Source organism: Phodopus roborovskii, unplaced genomic scaffold, assembly GCF_943737965.1.
Source record: "Phodopus roborovskii unplaced genomic scaffold, PHOROB, whole genome shotgun sequence".
Taxonomy (NCBI): domain Eukaryota; kingdom Metazoa; phylum Chordata; class Mammalia; order Rodentia; family Cricetidae; genus Phodopus; species Phodopus roborovskii.
In genome coordinates, this window is record NW_026126645.1 from 1914565 (window position 1) to 1934484 (window position 19920).

General features: G+C 39.9%; 1 protein-coding gene across 5 annotated transcripts; it reads left to right on the top strand.

Annotated features, from left to right (window-relative positions):
* Positions 1 to 929: 929 nt before the first annotated feature.
* Srsf10 (serine and arginine rich splicing factor 10) lies at positions 930 to 13573 on the top strand. Of its 5 annotated transcripts, XM_051173605.1 has the most exons (7): positions 932 to 1106; positions 3416 to 3520; positions 6594 to 6697; positions 7812 to 7974; positions 8292 to 8345; positions 8477 to 8578; positions 11943 to 13573. In XM_051173605.1, the coding sequence occupies exons 1-7, from the start codon at positions 1042 to 1044 to the stop codon at positions 12001 to 12003; spliced, it is 654 nt and encodes a 217-aa protein (XP_051029562.1). In that variant the 5' UTR covers positions 932 to 1041; the 3' UTR covers positions 12004 to 13573. The 5 variants fall into 5 exon arrangements, with proteins under 5 accessions (XP_051029561.1, XP_051029562.1, XP_051029560.1 ...); XM_051173604.1 differs by lacking the exon at positions 11943 to 13573 and having other exon boundaries at positions 930 to 1106; positions 8295 to 8345; positions 8477 to 9504; XM_051173603.1 differs by lacking the exon at positions 11943 to 13573 and having other exon boundaries at positions 8477 to 9504.
* Positions 13574 to 19920: the final 6347 nt, after the last annotated feature.

Genomic DNA, 19920 nt, shown 5'->3' on the forward strand with positions numbered 1-19920 from the left:
CAGTCCTAGTTTGTGACCCTTAGTGCATTCTATAGACTAGGGAAAGTAGCTCAGTGGAAGAGTGTCATGTAGCTCGTGCAAAGCCCTGGATCCATTTTCCAGCAGTTACATAGGAGAGAAACCCAAGGATTTATTTTGCCAGCGTATCTTTGGAAACTGAAGGATAATGACAGAAAAAAAGGGGATAATGACAGTGTGTCAGTAACTGTTAAGGTGCAGGTCTGCGGTAGAATTGGCTGGCACAAGCAAGGTCCTAGACTGGGTCCCCAGAAAGCAACAAGAGAAAGAAAGAATACCTCATCAAGGCTTTCATAAAATTGATAAGGAAAGAGAACCTTTCCCATATATGTACTTTGCATAGTACATGAATACAAGGACAGCAGAGACTTGGCCCAGCTCTCATCGGGTGGGGGGGGGGGCGGCAACGGCAGTCTCACAGCGGCAGAGTGCGTGCAAGCCGAGCAGAAACCTCTGGAGCCACAGGTCATGCTGGCTGCACATCCCCCTTCCCAAATCGAGCCCTGCAAAGAAACTGTAAGCTCCAATCAGGGATCCGACTAAAAACGGAGGCACGATTCGGACCAGAAGATCTCAGCGCAGTCTCCCCGAGTTCTGAGGCTGAAAAACCCATCCGTTGTAGTTGAAAGCATCCGTTTGCCAATATGAGGTGGGGGAGCCGGAGTAGCAAGGCAGAAAAGGGCGGGAAAATGAAGCGCTAAAGAAAAGAAAGAACGGGCCGAGGGGAGGGGAAGAGCCTGCGTCTGGAGCCAATCAGGCCGCGGGGCGTGCGTCAGGCCGCAGCGCGCGCAGGCGCGCGCACAGAGATCTCGCGTGAAAAAGCCGTTGTCCGTGCCGGTGCTGCTGCAGGGAGGCAGGGGAGGGGGCGGGGAGTGGAGGCGGGAGCGAAGTCTCGCGAGAAGAGGCAGTTGCCGTAGCGGAGCCCTCTGGCTCTGTGGAGTGTGTGAGTGGATGTGAGCCGCCGCCAGGACCGCGGACGGTTTGCTGAGCCCGTTAGTGCCGCTGGCCCAGACGCCCGCCGCCATGTCTCGCTACCTGCGCCCCCCCAACACGTCTCTGTTCGTCAGGAACGTGGCAGACGACACCAGGTGAGAGCACCGGAGCAGCTACTGCGCGGGGGAGGCCGCGGGCGCACGGCGGGCGAGCGAGCGGCGGCGCGGGGGAGGGGCGGGGCGAAGATGGCGGGGCCCGCGCGGGACTAGGCCGCGCCGCCGGCCTCTGCTGGCCTGCGGGAAGGAGGGCGGGCCCCGGGCCGGGTGAACCGCGCCGCCACCGGGCATGGGGGCCCGACACTCGGGAGCCTTCCTCCCCGCGTGCTCCTGGCATATCCAGCCTGGCGGGCCGGACGAGTGTTCTCATTGATCCGACGTCCACGTTCCGTGGGGTGCACGCCCCCTCGCCTTGAAAGGGATTTTTGTTGTCCAAACAGAAAAGATTGTCAGGCGGGGCGGCACTAGCCGGTGATCCCATCACTCGGGGAGGCCGAGGCGGGAGGGTCGGCGCGAGTTCGAGGTCAGCTCGGGCCACGAAGTGAGCCCCTTTCACCAAGTCAGAAAACGGAGAAGATGCTAATGAGGAATAACGGGATGGGGGGTGGGGAGTTTGTAGCTTTATTTTCCCCAGCTGTGTGGATGGTGTTAATGGGTTAGAGATAATAGGGGAGAGAGAGGGATTGTTGCGATTTGAGAAACTACAATTTTCCGGTTAAATGGAGTATTCCCTCACGTTCAGCGGAAATCGCTTTGAAAGCGGAGTGCAGAATACATCCCTCCCTTTAGGACTTTCGTAGTTAACTTAGACGAACAGAGGCGGTACTTAAGTAGACCTCGCCGGGCGTAGCCCCAGCACTCAGACGGGTCTAGGAAGGAGTTAGAGGCCAGCTGGTTAAGGCTTTATTTTCAGCGATTTCCCTGCTTTGAATTGCCCTCGGAAATTTTTGGAAGAGATTTTTAATCACACGATCATGCTTCGTGTCTGTAAATAATCTCCAAAGAAAAACTGAGTTTTTTGTTAATGTTGTAGGGTTTTATTTCCTCATCATTAAGCATAAAACAAAAGTGGTTAATTAAGGGCTATAAAACTCTCCCTTTAGACATTTAAGGGTTTAGATATTTTGGTTTTATTATTTCACATTTTTGTTGGCTGATCTGTTGAACAATTTTAGGGTAAGCTGGGCATGATGCCTTAAGCCTGTAATTCTACCACTTGGGAAGTTGAGTGAGTTAGGATTGCCTTGAATTCCAAGTCAACTTGCGCTTGGATGAGACCCTACCTTAAAAGAGAGAAAATAAGACCCCGGCATTGATGGTGCATGCCTTTAATCCCAGCATTTGGGAGGCAGAGGCAGACGGATCTGAGTTCGAGACCAGCCTGGTCTACAAGAGCTAGTTCCAGGACAGCCTCCAAAGCAATACAAAGAAACTATCTCGAAAAACCAAAAAAGAGAGAGACCAGCTGGCCTGGAATTCAGAGATCCACCTGCCTCTGTTGGGGTTAAAGACATTCGACACCACCATCCTGCTTTAATTAATTACTGTTTTTAAAAACTTAGAAGACATGCTTTTTTTTAAATGGTAAACACTGAGGTGTTTTTGGTTGTTATTTTTTTTTTAATTGTAATTACTTACTGACATGTAAAATAATAATAGGCTTATAAGCACCTCCCCCTTCTCTTACTGGAGACAGGGTCTCAGGTATAGACCATGATTTGTCTGAGGCTGGCTTTGAACCTACACTTTATCCTGCCTTATCCAACTTGGTTACTGGCTTCAGATACCATGCCCAGCCCCACAGAGTGCTTCTCCCCGCCCCTTTTTCCAGCTTAGACTGTAGCCCATGCTGCCTCTGAACTCCTCCTACCTCAGCTTTTCCAGTACTTGGGTTACAGGTGAGCTGCCACACTTGGGTTTTATTTTTGTGTCAATTGTTTGTTTCGTTGGCTTTGGGTTTTGTGTGTGTGACAGGATCTCACTATGTAACCCTGGTTTACCTGGAACTCACAAATTTCCCCTGCCTCTGCTGTCACAGTGCTGGAGTTAAATGTTGGCTACCTGTTGTAGGGTGTGGGGCTTTTTGTTTTGTTGGGGGTGGGTGTTTGTCTTTCGATTTTTTGAGAGGGTTTCTTCATGTGACCTGGCTGTTCTGGAACTCCTTGTGAAGACCAGGCAAGCCTTCAACTCAGATCCACCTGCCTCTGCCTCCCTGGTAAAAGGTGTATGCTACCTTTGAGATTTGGGAGACTTGCTTCTTTCACATATCCAGGACAGGAATATAGGAGTCCATGGGTTATACTTTTGTCAACCACAATCCTTACATTCCTTAATTCCTAAAGATAATACTGAAATGTAATTGCTGGAACATGAACATAAAAAGTTTGAGTTATTTCATGATGTTTTAGGTCTGAAGATTTACGTCGGGAATTTGGTCGTTATGGTCCAATAGTAGATGTTTATGTCCCACTTGATTTCTACACTCGACGTCCAAGAGGATTTGCATATGTTCAATATCCTTTCTTCAGATGGATGATTAGTGAGGGGTGTTGAAGTTTGAAATTCAAGTTTTTATGTAAGTGGTAACATCTAAAAACAGTCTGTTTTTGTCCTCTGTCTTATGTCTTGAAATCTTTTAAAATTCTGATTCATTGCTCTATTTCTTAAAGTTAATCCAAAAATAAACATTTAAATTCCCATCCATGCTGCTGAAACTCAAATCAGTGATTATAATGTGATTTAAATTTGGATACATTGGTTGCTACTACCTTTGCTGTAAATTAAAAGTTAATGTGTTCTTGTGCTTAGCAATTAAAGTTTAGTAATCTTGTTTGTTATTTTGAATCACTTGATCAAAACAAATTGTATAACAATGAGGTAAACTTCTTTAATATTGTCCCCTAATTTGCTGTCCTCTGTTGTTACCTCAGAATGTAAAGCTGTACAGTTATGGCGACCCCAAAGAGAAAGCATGAAAGAACTTTTAGAGTAGAGTTCAACACTTAAGGCAAGTAGACAAGCCAAAGACCTCTTAAGGATCAGGCTTGAAGAGAAGGGAGAGTTTGGGAAAAGAAAAATACAGAAAAGCTGGAAGAAGGACAAGCCTAATGGGAGACAGAGCCTCGCTTTACCACAGAGGGGGAAAAGGTTGTTTTTCAAAGTTAAAGATAAAGCCATCTGTCATATTTGACCAAGCATCTCATGACAAGTCCTTCTGACAAGCACTAAAAGAGTTAAAGGTCAAGATGAAGTTGAATGATGGCCAAGATTAAAGGAGTCATACCTGATGTATCCTACAGAATAACTACTTTCCTTTTTTTTTTTTTTTTTTTTTATGTTTTGCAAGCAGTTAATTTTCATAATTATGCTGGTTTGGTCTAGTGACAAAACCTGTAACTTGAATTTGTGTGGGCCTTTGATATTGTGATTGCGGTCTTGTATGAGTGTATTTTCTCCTATCTTATCAAGCAAGATATAATATTGTTAAGTTTAAAGTCAGCATAATTGCATTTTTGACCAGGTGATCAGAGGCTCTTTGACTTAAACTGAGTCACAGAGCCCTACCTAAAGGGGAAAGACAGCTGCATGCACTGGTAACTACTTAGAAAAACAGTTGGGGTGTTCTAAGGCATAGCCACTAGAAATATGTAGAGATAGTTTCCTTTTGGGGTTTTGGCTCTTTTTTTTTTTTTTTTCCCCCTGATTCTTAGAATCCTGCTGGCCATGCATAGCTTAGAACATATAGTAGATCAATTTGCCCTGGGTGTAAGGCCAGTGATCTTATTTCTGCCCACCTTCTGTAAGGTCATTTCCCTGCCCAAAATAAGGGGGAGGGACTGGAGGGAAAGGCTGAATTTGAAGCCAGGAAACTTTTTTTGTTGCTTAAATTTCAGTTTTTTGAAACTCTGACCTTGTAAATGCTTAGTGAAACTCAGACAAAAAGCCAAAAAGGTGCTTGTGTGGGGCCAGTGGTCAGGAGAACCTTGTAAATTAATTGTGAAACTTAAAGGATAATGCCTATATCTGGCATTGATCCAGTCCGGCTTATAATGTTGTTCAAGGTTTTTGTGGTTTGAGGTAACCTGGGAACAATGTTAGCACTAGTTTACCTCAGAAGTATGTTGTACTTGGCGGTAATGGGTAGTAAAATCCAGAGTAGGTGGTAAATTAGTTTCATTCTGGGGAACATAAAGATTTCTTGGTGGTCAATATAGTGATACCTGGCTGTCCCTACCTACTGCTGCTGTTTTCCATGTGTCTCTTCCCAGTTAGCCTTCTCTTTCTATCCTTGATTTAAGAGGTAGGTAAATTAAAGAACCTTGCCCTCCAGGCCAAGATTCTGTTTTTAAACTATATTCTTATCTCGGGGTAACAAAACAATATGCTAGTGATCCAATTCCTGTTAGTTTAGCATCTAAGTGCAGTTAACCTTGAGGAATGTTTATTTACAGCATTCAAGGTTCTATCAAGTCAGCCTTTTTATAAAAGTTGGATGCAGGGTTATTTGAGACCTTGGAAAACCTCCTGTTTAATCTACTTGTAATAGGCTCAAGGGAGACACCTTGGTTATTTCTTTCAGAACAAAAAGTGGAGGTCTAGTGATAGGCTGAAGTACACAGTGTTTGTCTGTGGAGTAAATATGTTGGTCTTAAAATTTGGGGTTATTTTCTTAATTGGTGCTCCAAACCTTCACTTCTAATGTTTCAAAAAATTGAACTGGATGTGCTTAGTCATTATTTTGGGATGTAGTGAAAATCCATTCCAAAAATCAGCTCTCAGATAGGGCCTTTCGCATCCTTAGCTCCCTTTAGAATGTACATTTTGTGCTTTTTCTTTTTTTTTTAAGAAAAGATGTTTGAACAAAATAACTGTCAACCTAGAGGTTCTCAGAGTATTGTTGCTGACATGAGAAAAGCACCTTCATCTCTTAGATGAAGAAGTGGTTTTTTGTTTGTTTTTACTTAGTACTGGTAATAAATGTTATGACTCAAGTGGGAACCGGTCTGAAATGCTTTCTGCAGGAAGCTGTGGATTTAAGATCATAGTTAGGCTTTTCATTCCAGGAGTCCTTATGCCACTTGTTAATAGTGTGCTTTTATAGTCTGCATGGATGGAATATGCATTTGGCATAGTGACTGGGTGTATTGCTTGACTCTGACTTAATGCTTATAAATGACTAGCATGCTTGTCTTTCCTGTGCAGTGCAAGGAAGACAACTATATGAAGAATAGTATTGCCTGTATCTGAAAATTTTTTTCATCTATTGTAAAGCATATTCTATTTTTATATCTTGTTTTATAAAGTTAATTAGAATGTGGAGGTCTTTTTAGTGTACCTTGGTAGTTCAGTTATAGAATATCTTACAGCATGTATTTACATGTGTTTCTTTAAAAGTGTATACTTTATACACTTTTTGTAGTATAAGATATAATTAATTGCAACTGCTTTTATGCTGTGGTATTAATGGCTGAATCGACCAATTAGTTAAGTTGGGTCTTGATAAAAAATATTGGGTGATTGTGGGTTGTTTCAAACCATTTATTATTAAAGTTTACAAAGCCTCTCAAGCCCCTTAACATTTAGCACATTTGAGGATGTTCGAGATGCTGAAGATGCTTTACATAATTTGGACAGAAAATGGATTTGTGGCCGTCAAATTGAAATACAGTTCGCACAGGGAGATCGGAAGAGTAAGTATCCTTATGCCTAACATGTACAGTGTGTTGCATTTTGGACTTTTTTTTTTCTCAAGTTTTTTTTCCTCAAGTCATCTCATAAAGAACTGAAAATTAGCCAGGCGTGTTGGTGAACACCTTTAATCCCAGCACTCTGGAGGCAGAAGCAGGCAGATCTCAGTTACTTCAACACCAACCTTGTCTACAAAGCAAGTTCCAGGACAGCCAGGGCTGTTAAACAAGAAACTCTGGGGGGGGGGGATTAATTGGATAGTTATGTGGGTGCATGACTGAAGGTGGATTCATAAGGTTAGACTCGGGAATGCTATCTAGATTAAACAAGTGTCAGCTCCTTTCACCTGTTGTATGTATTGATTATCAGGACTGCATGATTGTATGTTGCTGCATTTGGGTGCTGCATGTTCTTCATAGGCCAAATCTTGAATTTCAGATGCTCTTGTGGTATCTGTTCCTCTAGTAAAAAGTGTTAACATGTGTTGATTAGCAAACTAATTGCAAGAAGACATTGAAAAAAGCCAATGATTTATTAGTGTTGGTTTTTTTTTTTTTTTTTTTAAACACTAAGCAGTCTGTGGTTAATAGTCACATTCTAGTTACGCCTGTCACACCAAAACAAAGGCATACCTTGGATTACAAAACCCATTATTTACTTCCTTAGTGTAAGAGAAAGGATGAAAGAATGAGCCAAGCATAGTGACACACACCTTTAATCCCAGCACTCGGAGGCAGTATCAGACATATCTCCAGTTTGGGGCCACCCTGTCTACAGAGTGAGTTCAGGCCAACCAGGCCTGTATAATGAGATTTTGTCCTCCAAAACAGAGGGACAGAAAGATGGCTCTGTAAGAGTCATGACTGCTCTTCTAGAGGATCCGGATTTGATTTCCAGCATCCACATGGTGCTAGCAATCTTCTGTTCCAGAGGCCAGACCCTCTCCTGGACTCTCTGGGTAATACATGTGCAAATATACATGCAAGCACATCACCCCTACATGTAAAAATAAAATCTCTAAGGGGGAAAAAAGAATTCAGGAATGTTATACTATAGTATGAGGGTTTAGATGCTAAGGTCTTAATGTTTCTAAGTATTTGTATTCTGTTTCCCTAGCACCAAATCAAATGAAAGCCAAGGAAGGGAGGAATGTGTACAGCTCTTCACGATACGATGACTATGATCGATATAGACGTTCTCGGAGCCGAAGTTATGAAAGGAGAAGATCAAGAAGTCGCTCTTTTGATTACAACTATAGGAGATCTTACAGTCCTAGAAAGTAAGTGTGGGATACGATGATCTGTTGTTTAATGTTTGTAGCCAACTACAATGGCATTTACCTATAATCCCAGCTTCTCAGAAGACTGAGATGGGAGGACCACATGAACCCAGGAGTTCTTAGGCTCACTTAAGCAATAAAATACTGTAAGGCCCTTAAAAAAAGAGATGTTTTTAAATATATTTTTTAAAGTTTTGGGTGGTTGATGGGGTGTGTGTTGGATGTTTCATTAGGACTAAATGTGTTTTGGTGCTTTTAAAAAGTAAGACTATAAATAGACATTTGTCACTGTTTGCTTTTTCTGCTATGCTTTTTAGCAGTAGACCGACTGGAAGACCACGGCGTAGCCGAAGCCATTCCGACAATGATAGGTAAATAATTTTGCTTTGAAAAAGACTTGTGTTTTTCAATTTCAGAGTGAACTTTTGCTCTAAAAGTAACAAAATTGATTTATATAGAATCTAATTTTTACTCTAATTGTATCTCTCCTCTGTTTTGAAAGATTCAAACACCGAAATCGATCTTTTTCAAGATCTAAATCCAATTCAAGATCACGGTCCAAGTCCCAGCCCAAGAAAGAAATGAAGGCTAAATCACGTTCTAGGTCTGCATCTCACACCAAAACTAGAGGCACCTCTAAAACAGATTCCAAAACACATTATAAGTCTGGCTCAAGATATGAAAAGGAATCAAGGAAAAAAGAACCACCTAGATCCAAATCTCAGTCAAGATCACAGTCTAGGTCTAGGTCAAAATCTAGGTCAAGGTCTTGGACTAGTCCCAAGTCCAGTGGCCACTGATAGTATAAATCATGATACTTTCTAGGCATGTATCATTCATTTACTCATAGTTTGGTATACTTAAATTATCAGGAATACAATGTTGCAATGATGCGTTTTAAAAAAAATAAAATAAAAAAACAAACACTTGTTAGTTTTCCCTGTACCGGGCAATGGTTATAATTAAAATGCTGTTGAGAAGCCACTCTTAAGAGTCCAGTTTGTTTAATGTTATGGGCAGCTACCAATTTGTGGTGTCTCTGTATATTTTTGTAAAGATTCTCATTTTTTATGCTTGAAGTATTTGGTGAAAAGATGTTGGTGACCATAATTTGCAACATTGTCTTATTAAAAATAAATTTTCATATCCATATTTGTTAGAACTGTTAACCTAGAAATGTAGCTTGCTAATAAGATAGAATGATACAAAAGTGAAGTTGTAGCCACATTACAACACTGACTGCTCAGACACATTTAGGTTCAGGGTGGACCTTTATGTCTTGTCAAGATGTCTAAGCCCATGGTAATTATTTATGATGCAATGTGGAATAGTTTTTTTGTTTGTTTGTTTTGTTTGGGGTTTTTTGTTTGTTGGGGGGTTGTTGTTTGTTTTGTTTTATTAACTCCACTGTCTGGGGAATGATGCCAACTGGGTTAAATAGTCTTTTCAGGGAGATAGAACTTTTCACTGAAACATGGAGCCTTCACTGCTTTCCCCTATCTTCCCCACTGGTTTCTAAGATTAGAAACAAATTCCCCCTTAAAGTTTTGAGCACATCAATGATGGTGGAAATCATATTAAGGGGAAAAGACTGTTCTTAATATACTTTCTCTAAAATTTAACTATTGTTGATCATTGTTACTTAGGGGTTTGGTTTTGTTTGTTTTTTCTGTTAGGAGCAAGTAAACTAAAAGTACATTTTGTTTATATTCACAGTATAAAACAAAGTGAATTTTGATGCTTACTTACAGCACTTGGTATGTGCATTTGTGTCCCAGTTTGCCTGCCCTCTTCATGAGGGAGGCTTGCTCTTCACACCTCACTTTATTAATTAATGTAGGCAAGTTGAAAAGATGACACTCCTAGGTGATTCTGTGGTGCCGTGAATTTTGGGGGAAAGTTGAGTTTTAAAGGAAAAGCCACATTACTTAGTTTTTGATAATGTAGGATGTGACTAAAACAAGGAAGTGATACCCTTAAATATTTATAATTTCTAGTATTTCTCTTCAAGACCATTTGGAGGTAATAAAAATGACTTGAAATGTCCAGTGTCATTTCAGAATAAAAAGCAAGCATCTTTAAAATCTCAACTGCCTGCTTACAGAAGTGAGTGGAGATGCTGTGGGGGAATGATCCTTCTAGAGGATTACCTTATTTTTCCTCTGAATTTTGATTTTAGAAATCTAGGCCTTGCTTGTAGAGAACAAAAGATGGGTTTTTTTTTTTTTTTTTTTTTTTTTTTTAAAAACTGTTTGTGGAATGTGTTTGGAGGATTAATTCTAGAATCTTTGTATATTTAATAGTATTTCTAACTTTTGTTTCTTTACTGTTTGCAGTTAATGTTCTTGTTCTGCTATGCAATCATTTATATGCACGTTTCTTTAATTTTTTTAGATTTTCCTGGATGTATAGTTTAAACAACAAAAAGTCTATTTAAAACTGTAGCAGTAGTTTGCAGTTCTAGCAAAGAGGAAAGTTGTGGGGTTAAACTTTGTATTTTCTTTCTTATAGAAGCTTCTAAAAAGGTATTTTTATATGTTCTTTTTAACAAATATTGTGTACAACCTTTAAAAACATCAATGTTTGGATCAAAACAAGACCCAGCTTATTTTCTGCTTGCTGTAAATTAAGCAAACATGCTATAATAAAAACAAAATGAAGGAAATAATGATTAACTGGAATTATTATAGTACTGAATGAGTCTAAAATAATGGAAATAATCCTTTGTAGATTTAGGAATATTTTAATCAATGTTGACATTAGGCACAACTAACCTGCTCTGGGGATGGTAGAACTTGCCAGAAATCAACATCTTTTACATAGTATTTAAGAATTCCTCATGTCACAGTCTTTTCATGATTGTTCATTAAGCCTCTTAGGTTAAATAATATATATAAGAGGTTACTTAGTAGTGATGATAAGCATATTAAAATGATAATTTGGACAAGCTAACTAAATCTATACTTTCATTATTACAAAGTATCAATTCTGCTCTTGCTAACCAAGACATGTTGGGTTTTATGTTAATGACATGATTTAAAAATTTTTTTTCATGGAATGTTGGTCAGCATTTAAATGATAAACCATTTTGGAGGGGTTAGGTGTTTTTGTGCATTGAATTCTAGTTATTTTATAGTAACAATTATAGCTGGTGATTTATTATTTATGCTGTGCCAGACATTGTTAAAGAGACCTGATTGATTTGTTCACCCTTCACAAAACCCTTTATGGAAGATACTTCCCCCGTATCAGGAAACTAAGGCACAGTAAAAGCTGTAAATGACAGAGCCAAGATAATGAGCCCAGATTTGGTCCTTAAACTTAAAAAAAAAAAAAAATAGGTGAAGAGGTACCCCAAATAAAAATTGTGTTCGTATCTGTAGAATAGAAGGCCTGATGTTGGTTTGTTTTTGTTGATTTTACACTCAGACTATTTTGACTTGAGAAGCGTATGTGTTGATTGTGAAATGGTATACCTAACAGAGCTTCACAAGGACTATATACAGTTGCACTCTTAGTAGGATTCTACTGAGACCTAGTGAGGATTTTCACATAGTTTTAAGCTAAATGTGGATCATATTGCTAAGTTTCACAGTTGATGAGAACCTCCTGTGTGTTCTGGGCTCTGTTGGATAGGATAGTTATGTCGAGACTCAAGTGAAGGCTGACACTTCACCTTTTTTACTTAAGCTCTCTGCTTTTGCTTTTTTTTTTTTTTTTTTAAATAAGCCAAGTAAGCAAGAAGAAAAGTGAGAGATAATGAATGCTTCAGTGAGAAAGGACAGGTGTGCTACATAGTTTGAGCTAATAAGTTACAACCTAGGGGAAAGACCTGGGAACTACTGTACTATTCTCTTGAAAATATGGCCCAGTAAGCTGCTACATCCAGTTCAACTAACAAAATCCTGTATACCACAGAGAAGAATAAAGAGAAAACCAAACTGACAAACATCCTTCTTTTATTTAAGACCAAACTGCAGCTGGAATACCCAGTACAGTTCTGCTTACTACACTTCAAGAAAGATCTGAAAGCGGAAAAAAGAACCAAAGAAGGGCAGTTCAAGCGACCAAAGGGTGGGTGGAAGGTGCTGCAGTATGAATACTGTACGAATATTTTGACTCTGGTCTGAAAAGATAAAAGAATTATCGAAAACTACATGGAATAATTGAAGTCCCTTCAAGTTTGAAAGTAAGCATTTTAGGACAAATAAAAGGAAATTCAACTTTGTACTTGTGGAAACTAATCCCTAAATATGAAGAGGTAATATTGACTCATGGGTGGCAGATCCATGATAAGTTATTGGAAACTAGGATGTCTGAATATCAAGGAAGACAGCCATAGTCTCTAACAGTGCCTCTCTTGGTCTGTCTCACACTAAATTGGATGGTAAAGGTATGGTCCAGTATAAAGTTTTTCTTGGTTATCTCTTAAAGGTCAGTTCCACTCATACCAGTGTTGGCAGGTCTTGCCTTCGTTTATTCCAGTGCCAGTATTTTCTGCTTAACTGTTTGTTTTGTTGGCATCTGAGTTATTGTATACCATGTGCAGTTTACATCTAACCACTCCTTCCCAGGTTAATTCCACTTATACTTGACATCCAACCATGAGGGCCCATCTCTTTCTCACCTCTTGCCTAGACAGTATGTTCAACACACATTTACTGAACCCTTACTGTCAGCAAAACATTATACTGGATAATTGGAGAATAGATAATTAATTTAGTTAAGTATCTACTGAGCACAATCTAGAGAATCATTACAGTATGGCCACATCTTGAGTGTATTGTGGTGGTACTTCATGCCGTTCATATCCTAATATAATTATAAAACACAATATACTATCAAAGATAAGTAATTTTATGGTTGTCTGCCATTTTAAATTGCCTACTATTTGTATCCCAAAACTACAAATAATGGAGAAAACCTGTGATAAGCAGATTTGTTGTGCAGTGGTTAATATACTAGAGTAATACTAAATTGTTAACTCCTGGCTCAGGCAAACAAATAGATAATCCCCAAAATAACAAGTATTTAACTTTGTATTAAAGCAGACCCTGGGTGCTATAATTAGATTTTGAGGCAGACAGCTGTTACCCCATGGACTTAACTATATTCTGTATTGGAAAAAAAATTGTTTACCAGATCAGACTTTTAGTGATCTACTTGTACATTTTATAGGGGACATATTCTGTGTGTATAGTTAATAACTTTATAGTGTTATAAAATGTTTTTGATTCCTTGGTTCCCTGTTAGGATATGAAGCTTGTTTATCATAACATTGATTCCATCACTTTTGAATTTTTGTTGTATTTTTGCCACATTTAAACTGTCAAAATCTGGAAAGTGTAAAGCCTTTTATAACAATTTCTAAAATGTGGTAGGATTATTACACATAAATGAAGGGAGGTAAAATGAAGGTTATTTTATCTGTGTTAAAAACAAACTTTTTTTAGTCTGCCCTAACTTAAGAAGGCAGGAGGTACCAGGTGAGAATTAAAATTTTGGCTTCATTTTTGTTGCTGTTTTTATTTTGAATCAAGTTGGAAATGCTTTTATAGTTTTATTTTCAAGGACACAATAAAAATTGATAAAAACTGAATTTAGCATTTATTTCAAGATTATAAATAACTAAATGTATTTTATGCCATTACATAATCATTAGCATTGGATTGGTTTTCAACGTAGAGGTTCTGTGTATTAACAGTTATCTGTGCAGATCGTGGGTGTTTTGTTCTCTTATCTCCCCTCTCCATTTCCTTTCTAATTGAACGTAAGGCCTAATAGAGGAGAAAATTAAGTTGTGTGTTCACATGAGGTTTTTGTTGTTTTTTTTTAATTGTACTGTTTGGGTTTCTTTACTTTTAGGGGTTCCATTTGCCAGGAAATAACCTTGTTCACTTTCAAGTACAATAACAGTATTTGACAGCTCTTTAAGTGTGGTAAATTAGAAAGCAGGCACCCCCCACCCCGTGGTTCTGGTAGCTGTAGAGTTAAATTGTCTTAGTCTGTGTACTGTGGTTTTCCGTGTATATTAAAGGCTGTCAATATTACTAAGCACTTTCTGTGCCAAGTTGTATGTTTTCCAAATAATATCCCTACTTAACCTTAAAATCACTTGTCTTCTGTGGGATCCCCACCATATGGACAAAATTTTTTGCATATACATTCATTCCGTACTACCTTCTAACTTAGCAAGGTTAAAAAGTAGATTAAGTATATTTCAAGATTGAAGGCTATTTGGAGCGTGGGCACTTCAAGCTGGCTTTTCCAAACTTCAGGTTTTTTGAGTCTGTTGTTGTGCTGCCCTTTAAAGAAATAATAAAAATGTTCCTTCTTGTAAAATAGGGCAACTTGAGCAATAGCCAGGAATTGGGATCATCGAAGCCCTTAGGTGTCCCAGAAAGGAAATGCTCTCAATTTTCGGTGATGACTTGATAGATGAATAAACAACTCGCCTTCAACTATTAGTTTTCCTGAGATAGTCTATTCATTGTGGAAGATGACTCTTTGCTCTTAAGTGTTTTCTCTGTCTCTTCCTACAACAGTGTTAATGTTTGTGCATTTGTAAAGCTTGTTCACTATTCACCCTTTGTGGAGTTTGGGGGCATAAAAAGTTGAGGCATGTAAATTTCATTAGTAACAGTTTGTAAAGAAAGAAGTTAAAAAGCCTTTGTAATCCGGGTGTGTTGCAGATCACATTGCTTTGAATGCTGGAGAGCGTAAAATAAACTGGTTTTAGGTGCTTTAAAAAGAAATTTTGGTTTTTCTGTAGACAGTTTGTTTTTGAGGTTTTAGAGCTATATTCTTTAATGTAATCATTGCCCTTGAAACTGGGGGTGGGGGTAGAGGCATGGAAGCTGCAAAATTTAGAGCCATCTGAAATCCTCATACATGTACTTAATAGATTTAAAGTAAGGTGGTTGTCATGGAGATCATACTACACACTGCCACCAAAATAACATAGCTTAATACATTATGTGGCTACCAGACTTAATGAGTGTTCTTTTTATTTGTTGGTGTTTCTGACTCCTAAGTAATGGGTTTATGTGTATACTTTATTAGCATCTAATAAATGAGGTGTTTAATAATAAAATGGCTAATGTATACATCAAAAGCAAATGTATACACAGAAGCACAAGAAAGATTGACATTAGCTTTGTTCACAGAATTATACTAGGACGTCAAATGATAATCCAACCTTTTCTTCCAAATACTTCCTGCAGTTTGCATGAGAAAGTATAGCCTTCATGTGGGATTTATCAGCTTATTGAAAGTGCTCTCACTTAGGAGATCTGCCCACCAGAAAGCCATTATGCAACTGCTGATTTCGTTGAGACCAGGTATCTTTTGCTGTCCTGGATCCTCAAACTCTTCACTCCCTCTGCCTACACACTTGGAAGCATTTTTGCTAGTTTGTATCCTGATAGTAATCATGAAAACAGGTAAATTTTTCATGGCTCAACATTTGTGCGATTGCACTATTAGCACTATAGGAAAAGGAATAATATACTGCTGGGTGTGGTGGTACACACCCTTAATCATAGCATGCTACAGAGACCCCGCCTCAAAAGAAGATCCAGTAGCACCTCACAGACCCAACATTCATATCCCAAGATTAGGTAACCACAAATCATTCAAATGAAAACAATCTATTGGGGAGGAAAAATGATTTTATTTCTGAATTTTGTGCTTCAAAATCAGATCATAATTATTTTATGAACTTGTCTTTTGGAATACTCAATGTTTAATTTGGGCAGTATTTGTTTTGAACTTAACTGGCTATTTTGCTTATAAGCACTGAAAAGCAACTTGCTATTTGGGTTAACTTGCATAATCTTGGATCACTTCATTTTAGGATTTGATATAGTCAAAATGGATCTTTGGATTTAAAAAGATGGAGAGAATCTTAAATCTATTTAAAAACAGGAAATGTCTTAACAGCTTAAAGCCTTTCGGTATAAAAATTTAATACAATAAGATTTACTTTGTATGGGTCACAATCACATCAATACACTGGCACTTAAGCACAAGGGCAATTTTTTTTAAAACTGGAGACCTTTAAAATTAGGCCATAGCATTAAAAAAAAAAAGTTCATGGTCTTACATTCAGCAAATTCACACAAAATAGTCTTTTGTAGAATAAAGGCCATAAAACTTCACATACGTTATAAGATTACATGTATTTACATGGCTCTTTTCTTCCCTAGGTATTTAGTTTTCACATACACCTCCCTGCAAAGCAAGCTTTGTAGGACGCTATCAAATAAAAATGCTCTTTGAAAAAGATTTGGTACATAAATGCCTAGCCACTGCGTTTAAGGAATGACCACTGGGCTGTCTACTTTATCTAATTCTAATAGCTCTAAATTCTCTTTACACATTTACCACAAACAGATGCAACTACTTACAAAGATGCCCATGATGCTATAATTTGGGTCCCTAGAACATGTAACTCAATTGTACACCTTGTTTGCAGTCTTGTATATTAGCTAAATGCTTATTGTCTGTTTGGTTTCCTGTTAGACAATTCTAAAAAAGCTGGTTACTGACCCCCCAAATCTAAGCTTCAATTTAGTTAAGCAAAACTACCAAGTACAATTATCCTGACATTCCATACAGTACATAAATGTCTGCATATTCTTGTAAATTAGCAGTTTTATATAAAACTTCCCTAAACTCAAACCAACTGATGGCTATGTAACCATCACAAAATTTAAAAGTAGTACTTAAGATTTTAAACCTGTACTTTAAGTAGGGTTTTAAGTTGAAATGTCATTGTTTCCTTATCTGAAGGGCTCAATGAAACAGGAACCCAGTGGCTTGGTGGCTTGGGGAGAACACTGGGTGATGGTGGTTCACTAAATTTAGCTCCAGCATAGTTCTGGTTAGTTTGAGGCTTAAAAAGCAAGCTTGGACTTGATAGGCTAGCATTCCAATTTGGGTTGTTGGTAAGGCTCTTGTTCTTTCCCCCATTCTGCATGGCCTGCCATGCAGCTGCCGATGGATTGTACCCATGTCCTCTTTCTTTTTTCTTATGAACAATCTTCATCTGGGAACTCTGATCCTTGGTCTTCTGTCTATTGTGCTGTTGTTGGTTCTTACTAACATTTCTAGATTGGGGGGCTGGAATGTTATACCTCTCTCCACCACCCATCTTCAGCTTCTTTGTCACCTGTAAGTAAATAAATGGAAACTAGTAAAATTTCAAGTACTTTTTTGAAGTTTCCATACCTCCAATTATAGAAGTGTTAGTAAAGAAAGACTAGCTGTCATGATGTCTCACCAAACCATTTACTTCAAAAATATTGAAGCAAGTCCTGAGTCAAATACCAGTTGTTGGTGAAAGCTAAATAAAATTAACAGCATTTATTCATTCAGTGTGCAGCCTAAGAAAATGACCCATACATTTAATTCACCACCACCCCTTTTGGGCAAGGTCTCTTTATACCACGCTGGTCTCCAATGTTAAGCTCTTTTACTCCAACCTCTTGAATGCTAGGATTTCAGGGTTATAGCATTACTGCAGTCTTAGTGGTTTAGAATTGCATCTATCATAAAATATTAGCCTCATGATGTGAATCTTTATACCTTTCAGTCTGCTTTTCAGATTGCAGGATTTCCACTCCTTGTCCTCTTCCCTGCTGCCAAGCCCAGGATAAGAGATGTTGCTTTCTGCTAGATCCTTTTCTTTGTCTCAAAACATAAGTTTTCATGAGCCAATCTGCTGATTTCAGCCTAGGAGCTGAGGCCAACATCGAGTCTCCTCAGCACACAAATTTGAGAGAAGTCCTAACTAGAAAAGGAAAAATAGTTACTTGAAAACAATCCAAGAAAGTGATCACTTAAACAAAGCTTCTAAAAGATGTATGAGACCATGACTTTGATGGTCTCATAAATGTCAACTTAAAACTCTTCGCGATATCTTGTAAAGCCTACCTGTCTACACGTTTTAAAGTCAAACTTAGCAAGCATTTGCTTTTGTAACCACACCAAGGGAACTAGAGACCATGTTTTTTAAGTTCCGTCCGGATTTTCTGCTTCCAACCCCACACACATTTTCACACCAAGGCTCTTCCCAACAACATACATGATGCTTTAGTTACGACTCTATACTCCCAGTCCCTTAATGGTAACATTTTTAACCACGCATGCCTCGCAAAAGTGAACAGTCATCCAGGTCCCTCACTGTTCTAATCAGTCAAACTAGTAAATACACCCTTCACAAGACTTGTCACAAGGTCCGCACTCCCAGCCAGCCACCCGAAATGCGAGCCCCAAGTTCGCTGCCTATGCCCCACGGCTCAGCTAGGTAGACGCGCTGCCCGGCCGGGCTTCCTCTTCAGCACGGCCCAACAATGGGGCCCGCGGTGGCCAACATGGCCGCCCCCGCCACACTCACCGACTTCGAGTTCGGGCGGCAGCGGCGACTCCCTCTCGACCTCCAAACCTCCCTCCCTTCCCAGGGAGAAACGATGCACGGACCAAACACTGCCCACGAGCAAGTCACGGACCCCAGTTCCGTCTTCGACCGAGCTCCTTCTACCTTTACCGACAAAATGGAGGCCGCTGCGAGCGCGGAAGAGGGCCGGCGCCTCCGTACCCAATGGGGACGCAGCTCCGCGCGTCGCGGCCAATGAGACGCCGGCCACCGCCTGTTGCTGGGGCAGGCCGGACCAAGTGCAGGCAGGCTGTTGTGGTGGTTTGAAATCCTGCGGGAGGAGCATGTCGGGAATAACTGCCCCGTCTTCGGCTGCTGCGCTGCGCGGCCTCTCCCGCGGGCAGGCCGGGCTGTGCAGCTGGTCTCAAGTTGGGCTCGGTGGTCGCGTAGCCAGTCTTTATGGGTAGGAAATACTCGGCTGCTTCGGTGACCTGGCCCCTACCCCGCTGCCCTGTCTTTGTTGCGGGTTCTCCCTGCCCTGCAGTCGTTTCGCAGCCCCCCGAGGCAGCAATGGGTCCGGTTCAACCCGCCCAGAGCCCTGCAACCATTCTGCACACAGCCGTCTCCACTTCTGCGGTCCCTCTCTGATCTAACTTCGGTTTTTCCCCGGATCTGAAACAGTCACCACCATCAGGGTCTGCTTTTTCTAAACAGCCCTGGCTGGTCCCTTACTACGTTTTTTTGAACTTGTTAAGTGGGGAAAATAAGGGAGGAAAAAGATGCCGCTCAAGGTTCGGAGATGAAAGAAGAGGGACATCTTTCGTTTTTTTGTTTTTGAAAAAAGAAAAGTAGTGGGCATCTCCAAATCAATGGTTTTATTTGTTGTTTTGTTGTGTGTGTGGCTTTTTTTTTTTTTTTTTTTTTTTTTCTGAGACAGTTTCTCTGTAGCTTTGGAGCCTGTCTTGGAACTCACTCTGCAGACAGGCTGGCCTTGAACTCAAAGAGATCCATCTGTCTCTGCCTCCAGAGTTCTGGGATTAAAGTCGTGTGCCACCACCACCACCTGGCAATCAATGGTTTTAAAGGTGAACACTAAATTCTATAAATAATTCTGAGGGCAAATGATCCAAAATCTATCATTTTATGCTGGGTATTTTGGCTCATTCCTGTAATCTCAACTTCTCAATTTAGAGGAGAGTCTGGACTATATAGCAAAACTCTGTCTCAACGAAACAAAAACATTTCACATTGGCTCCAAATTGTGATGCAGTTGTCCCCAGAATTTTGCAACCCTGTACACGTATATCATGTGTGCTTACTCCGCACCCCACTTACACTAGCTTTTTGCTTATTTCATTTCATCCTTACAGCAGTTTTAAGGACAAGGTTGTTTTTGATCTCCATTGTACCAGGGAAGTATCTTGAGATTCAGAAACTCTCAGTGGTACATTTCTTCCAAGTATGATGCTGTAGTGACATTCCAGAGCTTAAATTCATGTTTATTTCCTCCCTGTGCCTAAAAGGTGCTTGACCTAGAGGACACACAGATTGTTGCTCACATTGCCAGG

Excerpts from the sequence above, each read along its gene's own strand:
- Srsf10 (XM_051173603.1), top strand. The coding sequence starts at position 1,042 with ATGTCTCGCTACCTGCGCCCCCCCAACACGTCTCTGTTCGTCAGGAAC. Across the intron at positions 6,698-7,811 it reads CGCACAGGGAGATCGGAAGA|CACCAAATCAAATGAAAGCC; the intron begins GTAAGTATCCTT and ends CTGTTTCCCTAG. Across the intron at positions 7,975-8,291 it reads AGATCTTACAGTCCTAGAAA|CAGTAGACCGACTGGAAGAC; the intron begins GTAAGTGTGGGA and ends TATGCTTTTTAG.